This window comes from Arachis hypogaea, chromosome 17 (assembly GCF_003086295.3).
Source record: "Arachis hypogaea cultivar Tifrunner chromosome 17, arahy.Tifrunner.gnm2.J5K5, whole genome shotgun sequence".
NCBI lineage: Eukaryota > Viridiplantae > Streptophyta > Magnoliopsida > Fabales > Fabaceae > Arachis > Arachis hypogaea.
The window spans coordinates 13,745,328-13,753,252 of record NC_092052.1 but is presented as its reverse complement, the minus strand read 5'-3'; the positions used below and the strand labels follow the sequence as shown (position 1 = coordinate 13,753,252).

Sequence of the window (7,925 nt, the reverse complement as noted above, 5' to 3'; positions counted from 1 at the left end):
ACAAATCGGACGGTCCGATTTCTGCTTCTCTAATTAAACGATCCCACATTTGAGTATAACACCCCAACAATTCACATTTTAAAAAAACATCACTACCACTCCAATATTAAAAATAAAAAATTCTATATATAGACCTCTATATTGTTCATGTTATCCTATACCATTTATGATTTTCTATAAATTTATATTTTATTTTTTGTATTAAATGTAAATCGCATGTCGGTTACATAAAGAAAGACATTAATCCTAAAAATAAGGAATGTTGATCATGAGTTCTTGTTATAATCTCTTTCAAGTTTCAACATAAGAGCAAAGTAAAAATGGCATACATTGATGGTAAACCATTTTGCTTAATTTAGTTGAAAACTTTTATCTTGGATGAGCACTAAACATTCCAACCTATTTGGAGAAAATTGGATTGGAATTGGGTCACCTTAACGCTTAATATCTCCCGAATTTTTTTTAAATATATTCATTTATGAAAAAATAAATTTAGGAAAATAACTTTTAATTAATTAATATTAGTTAAATTTTTTAAATTATTTTTTAAAAAAAATTAAGATTTAAAATTTAAATTTAGAATTTTAAATTTAATAAATTATTTAAAATTTAGATATTAAAATTTAAAATTAAAGTAATTTTAAACAATTAATTAATATTAAATAAAAAAGATTGAGTCCCTACTTAAGCTGAAGGAATATTCCAACAAAAAAGTGTTTCATGAACGTATAATAAAAATGAGAAGATAAAACAAATTTGTACTGAATTAACTATTGATACTGACTAGTGAGTAAAGGTCTGGCGACGGTGGGACCTCATAGACAGTCATGAAGAAAATATAAATATAAATATTTAGTTTAAAAATTTAATTTTCATAGTGTAAAATAATTTTATTTTTATAAGTATATTTAATTATATAATATTATATTAATAAAAATAATTAATTTTTATATTAATTACGTGAATAATTATTTAAAAAATAAATACAATTATATATTATATAAAAAAATTTATACTATAAATATATTAAAATTAAATTCTAATTTTTTTAAAAAAAATTTGTTTTTAAAACATTACATATTATTATTATTATTATTATTATTATTATTATTATTATTTCGGGATGGATAACTCGTAGCTACTTTAAGCCACTAGTTTCATCTGGCTAGTGGCTTCCAAGCCTCTTCTTCAGTCTTTCCCACATCCTATCAAAATACTTTGCATCAATATTTTTAAAGTGAAAAATTGATAAAATAAAAAATGAAAATTTAATTATTTTTAAATGATAAAATTTATATATGATAAAATTTATAAATACAATGATAATTATATACTGATAATTAGCTTCTTATTTATTACTTTGTAATTTTTTATTTTAAGTTTTTCAGGTATTTTATAAAAAATAATTATGTATTTGTATAAATTTATATTATTTTTAAGTTTTGAAAGATAATTAACTTCTTATTTTAAGTTTTGAAAAATAATTATATTAATTTTATATGATGTATTTGGACAAATTTATGAAAATATCATTATCAAAATAAGAGTGAGAATATTTATTTCTTTATTTCAAAACTTGACCTTAATCATTATAAATTTAAAATTAAAGTCAATATCTGTATTAGTTTAATTATTCTAACTAATTGTATAAACATATATAAAAAATATAAATTGGTCTCACTAGCTTAGCATGTATAGAAGTTTCTTTTATAAACTTAATAAACTATGAGACTTTAGATCTCTTTGTATTCATAGGCGAAAAAGTATTTTATTTTATTGTATAATTTGAAAATTCAATTTTTACCAACACAGTTTATTAGAAAGGTAGATATCGGGTTCTCCTTATTAAAAAATAGCTTAAGTTTCAGTTTGATGAATATAAAGAATCAATCTTAAAAAGTTATATCATCTTAATTTCAAAGTCCAATAAAATTTTCGGGGTAAATTTATATGCCATTTGATTAAAATAAAAAACAACTATACTCTGTCATTATTTATGATGAGCCAGAAAACATTTTATAATCAGATACAATTTTATAAGTATTAAATATTAGTTTAAAAATCTGCATTTATATATATATTTTTTCTTTTTTTATTTATCTTATTAATTTCTTTTTTTTTTCGAATTTTAAATTTTATAATTATAAAAGCTATAATATTATTTTACAAAATTATTTATCCTAAAAATTTAAATTAATAAAATAATATATAATAATTATATCTTTATGATAAACACATATACGAATAATTGAAAAATGCTAGAGGAATAAACTTTATCCCCTTCCATTCCCCCAAAAACCATCACCACAAATCATAAACCAAATAAAAATAAAGCTAAAAAAATAAAATAAAAAAAAATGGAGAAAAAAAGTGGACCACCTAAGAGTAAAACAAGAAGAAAAAGCAACGTTTATGGAGGACACATGTCCCTGTTCTAACATTTGTCCAACTCTCTTCTCTCTCAAAAGGTTTCTGTACTACAACAGAGTGAAGGGTCCACGTGGCAGTTCCTCCTTTATCCAAATAAGAAACACAGGTAGAGGTTGGGATTTGGGAGTGGGGGTTTTGGAGAGGTTGACCTTCTATTGCCGGTAACGTTGGATGCACTTTTACCTGCTGATCCGGTTGTGTGGCCAAAATCCAGAAAGATGATGAATTGATGACGGTATAATTAAAGGGTTTAAGGCTTAAATCTCTCTATTCACTCTCAACAAAGAAAAATTAAAAATTTCAAAACGAAAACTTGAAGGTGGGGGAGAGAGAAAAAAACAGAGCGAAAAAAAGTAGAGCTTTTTGGTGATTCTAGATTTCAAATTCCCTTTTAGATCTCTGTTTTCAATTTTTCATTTGTGGGGTAGTTCCCGGGTTTTGAATTTTCTTATTATTCATCCAAAGTTGGTGCATTTTCGCTGTAGAATTATGGTTTTCCTTGCAAATTTCGTTACTTGATTGCAAATTCGTGATTGAAGAGGTGAGTTCTGTTTCTGAATTCTGGGTACTGTTTCTTCTTCTCATCATCTTTGATCTTGGGGTTCCTGTGGAGAGCGGTTTTTTTTTTGGGCCTGATTTTTGTATAATTCTCATTGAATTTTGGAGATGCGGGGATCACGACAACTTATGACAACTTCTACGAAATTTTGTTGTTTTCATTTTTTCTTTTTAATTGTTTTGGGTTTTGAAAAATTTGGTCTTGGAATTCGGAGTGGGAGTTTGAGATCTGATTATGGAAGTTGTACTATGATGGAACTGGGATTTTTCTGAAGTTTGATTTTTGGTTTATGGGCACTTTTAATTTTGTTGAATTTTGGAGTGTCCAAGGTTGAATTTGTCTGAAAATTCTGCAGAATTGGGTTGTTTGGTATTCATCTCGCACAATTAGAGGTCTAATAAATTTCGTAGTCCTTCTTGTGTTGACTTTTAATATGGTTCTTCATCCATTTGAAACGTGTTTGATTTTTTTCCGGATGCAATTTTTTATTTATGAGATCTGATTTGTTTGAATTTGATATTGTTGTGCTTCCCTGCGATCAATTTCTGGTTTCTCCGTTTGTTGATATATATGGATCAGTTTCTCAGTCCCTTCTTGCATGTACAGTTTTGCTTGTTTGTTGTTAAGTTATGTATGTTACCAAGAAGAGTCATGATTAGTGAATCATCAAGAAGGCTCTGATTTGTTTAAAATCTTGTCTTAAATCTTAGTTGTTGTTTATGTTTTCATTTGAGGCAGAAACTGGAATTTCCTATAACAGCTGAAAGGATCTTATGACAGATTTTGTTCTCTGACATCTGGCTTATTTCTTAGTTACTTTTCACTGGTTTTCCCACCTTTCTCTATACTAATTACTAAAGCAACATAATATTAGTATTTGTGATTTTTCCTTGTGAGTTCATGTGAACTATGTAGATAGAATGTGTCTTATGTGAATTGAACCTTACATTATTGATATGCCTAGCAATATATTTGGTTAACCAATAACCTTTTGGGCATGGATTTTTCAATAAGCAACTCCTGCTACGGAATTGTTGCAAGTATCTAATTGTAGTGGTTGTCTGATATTGGTTTTGCTGAAATATTTGCCACTTGCTGATGTTATCTTCTTGATCTAGTGGAATATGATTTTTCCCCTAATATGAAAAATCTAGCAAGATTTATGAAAACATACTGATAGATGTCTCTTTGTTCAATTTTATCGCAGAAGGTTCTGGCATATTGATGCTTATGGTTATTTGATGAGCTATATGTGTTCCTGCTATGGTGTTGAAGAGGAAGGTAGATTATGGATTCAGGGGCTTTCAGGTCCCATTTGTACCTAGATTTCCTAGATCTGTAAGAGTAAGTAATTGCTACAGTATAGCAACTTATTTTCTTCCTTACTTTTGAGATTGTTTTGACCTCGAATATAATCCCTTCGTTTGAAATTGTTCAGAGGAGGAGTGCCTCTAAGAAACCTGCTAAGGATGGCCGAGCTTATGCATTTGAAATACTGGCATCTGTGGCGGGCAAGTTGTTGCTTGAGGGTGAAAGTTCTGCGTCAAGCAATGCTTCTGAAGGAAATCATCAACCTGCCATTAGCCAAGGTGTTGTCGAGAAGGGAAGTCAGGACAAAGTTAGACCATTAAAAGCAGAGGAGATTCATCGTGGAAGTAGTGTGGAGAGTATTTTTATATCTGAGGCTGGAACACCAAAGAGCGGTCAGAAGCGCCTTGAGCATGCTGAGACTGATTGTGTGCTAGAGTGCATTTCAAATAATAATAATAATAATTTCGACTGTTGGGGGAAAGATGAAACTGATGTGAAGTCCGAGATTTTCAAGTTGGAGAGTAAGTTTGGACATCATTCTCATAGGTTATCGGAAGTACCTGAAGAGTCATCTGATGGTAATGTAAAAAATGGATTTAGGGTGGAACATGGGGCGAATGGTTCAGGCTTGAAGAAATCATATTTGGATAATAAGTTTAGTGTGAAGGATCAATTAGAACTGTGTGTTAACTCTCCTGCACTAATTGACACAAAAAATAATGTTAATAGTCCATATTGTAGGAAATTGTTTCCCAACATTTCCTTTCCAAGGAATGGGAATGATATTAAGTTAGGTTTTAGAGATGATGACGAAAAACTGTTAAGATGCAAAAAAGTTTGCACCAAGCCAAAGGCTTTTAGGTCTCCTCAACTCATTGCACGCCGAAAATTGAGGAAGATGCTAGCTTATAAATACTGGAAGGCTGCACCAAAGTTGAAGGATTATGAGTATTCTAGATCTGGTAAAGTTTTAACAAATTATCGGCTATCAAATATGTCATTACCTGATGTATATTATGTCAATGAGTCTGGGTTGATTCAGTTTCACTAAAAGTAACATTATTTGCAGAAGAGGGAGTTAAACCACTGTATGATACGAGGAAGATTGGTTGCAGATTTGAAAGATCACAGCATAACACACTATTCAAGAGGAGGAAATTCTTTGATCGGGGTTCAGTGCTAACATCTGATGGAGGATTCAGCAGTGATAGTGTATCTAATTTGCCTAAGAAAGGAATGGATCGAGACAGCCATAGATCATCTTCAAAACTGCATGTGTCTAAGGATTCTCATGGTATTTATTGCCTGATGTTCATATCAATTTTGGTTTGCTTGGTTGATCTTTGCACCCTATAGGAATTGATTGTGTATACCATGTAATTATGCAGTGAAGTTCAGCATTAAGTCATTCAAGATACCAGAGCTTTATATTGATGTTCCTGAAACTGCAACTGTTGGTTCATTAAAGGTATGATTATCAATTCTATTTTTTATTAGAAAAAAAAAATTCTATTATTGTTGTCATCGAGTTTCATCAACACAATGAAGTGGCCAAAGGACATTGTTTTTGTTAATGTATTTTTTATTTCTTGCAAATATTTGTAGAGGACAGTAATGGAGGCAGTGATGACTTTACTTGGAAGCGGAATGCATGTTGGTGTTCTTGTTCAGGGTAAAAAAGTTAGAGATGACAACAGAACTCTACTGCAGACAGGTATATGCCGTAAAGAAAAGTTGAATAAACTTGGTTTCACACTGGAGCCCAATTCTATTCAAGATTCTCCAGCTGATTGTCTCGGCGATCCTTCCCAATGTGAAACATCTCAGCCTATCAGGTGAACCCAAGTGGATAAGATGGTTTCTTTTGCCATAGCGGTTATGATGACTTAATAATGGAAAGCACCAAAAATTCCTAAGATATATATATATATATATATATATCTTTTTCATCACTGATTTATGCTTTAGCCTTACCCCTAGTCAATTTATCCTTTTCTAAATAACTAATATTATAATTTGATTTTTCTAGATCCCCTGAAACTCCTGTCCAAGATTCAGGGACAACTCATGGCTTACAGGATTTGTCTTTGCCAATAAGTACAGAGAACTTTGTTGAAAGTAACCACGAGCGAACAACTTCTCCGACTGACACTATAGCTGACATAACAACACCAGATTCCAGAGTGCTAGTTGCTGTTCCACCTAGGAGCCCAGAAGCATTAGCTACGGTTCCTGTGAGTCAGAAAACTAAGCGCCTCGAACTTGTACAGCGTCGAACAAGGAGACCCTTCTCTGTTTCTGAAGTAGAAGCACTTGTGGAGGCAGTTGAGGAACTTGGAACTGGAAGGTTTGATGTTTATCAGCTTCAACTGCATATATAGACAGGAATTCTGGGATGCTGACTATGTTTTTTCATGATGCAGGTGGCGTGATGTAAAGTTGCGAGCTTTTGAGAATGCAGACCATAGAACTTATGTAGACCTTAAGGTATATCAGACAGTTTCCTTAACTATAAGAGCTACTTACTTTACTCAGTTTATTTCTTGAAAGATGTTAAAAATTGGGATTCAATATGGTTATGGTTATGTTAATTCGTAATTGTTTCATTTTTTGTATTATGACTATTTTTGAGTTCATGTTTAATCTGTGTATACTGACTTCCTCCACTGTAACATTGTATAACATGGATTAACATCTTAAAGTTTGCCTCATTTTCTTTGGATGCTGAAGTCCATCTAGGTTGCATTATTGTGAAAATGACTAGTAGATTTGCATTGAATTCGGTTCTCTTTTGCACAGAAAAAAAAATGAGGTTACAGTTAGGTTTTTGTTTAATTTTATGAGCACAACATGTAGCCAACACTCATAAAAGGTTGCAAAGTATAAAGACTCATGTCTGCATGTTCTCTGTCAATTTGTGAATGAGGGTGCAAAGTATATTGAATTCATGTCTGCAAAAGCTAACAGAATATTAAAAGTTGAGTGTTTTGGTCAACTATTGGTCAAAAGTTATTGGCTCTATTTTACTCCAATACACAAACTGATCTTTATTATAGATAATCTTATTCTTGTTATTTTGGTTATTGTTTGATTGCCAAGTGATTTGACCTATTCATGTATTCAGGATAAATGGAAAACATTAGTGCACACTGCAAAAATTTCGCCTCAACAAAGGAGAGGAGAGCCAGTTCCCCAGGATCTGTTGAATAGGGTTTTGACTGCACATGCTTACTGGTGTCACCACCAAGCCAAGCAGCATGGGCATGGCAAGAACCGGGCTCTTACCATGAAGACTCCAGAAGCTTCTGCTGAAGAACTCAGTGTTGGTGCCGTCCAACCACTTGTGATTATATAGAAAGAAAGAAAATGGTTGATGTTGTTGACTTATGCAACGAACTTGTACATTTTGATTCAATTCCCTTGTAATATTCTCTCACCAAATTCATTGCCAGCCTTTTAGTTGCATTGAGGTGTTGGCATTTGTAAATGATTTGAAGGAATAAGATTGTTATGGTAGGAATTTAACTATGTTCTTTCAATTTCTTGAATGTAAGTAGAACTGTCCAATGAACATGACAGCATAGCAAAGAAATAGGAAAGTGCTGTTGATTCCTTTTATTGTTGA

The 7,925-nt window shown here is 31.4% G+C and overlaps 1 protein-coding gene across 2 annotated transcripts; it reads left to right on the top strand.

The window, feature by feature from the left end:
- Window positions 1-2,645: 2,645 nt before the first annotated feature.
- On the top strand, window positions 2,646-7,918 carry LOC112767371 (telomere repeat-binding protein 3). Of its 2 annotated transcripts, none has more exons than XM_025813234.3 (9): window positions 2,646-2,971; window positions 4,200-4,333; window positions 4,428-5,262; window positions 5,370-5,594; window positions 5,689-5,768; window positions 5,906-6,135; window positions 6,330-6,647; window positions 6,724-6,787; window positions 7,425-7,918. In XM_025813234.3, exons 2-9 carry the CDS (start codon window positions 4,253-4,255, stop codon window positions 7,653-7,655), a joined length of 2,064 nt encoding a protein of 687 aa, XP_025669019.1. In that variant the 5' UTR covers window positions 2,646-2,971; window positions 4,200-4,252; the 3' UTR covers window positions 7,656-7,918. The 2 variants fall into 2 exon arrangements, with proteins under 2 accessions (XP_025669019.1, XP_025669018.1); XM_025813233.3 differs by having other exon boundaries at window positions 2,673-2,971; window positions 4,197-4,333.
- Window positions 7,919-7,925: the final 7 nt, after the last annotated feature.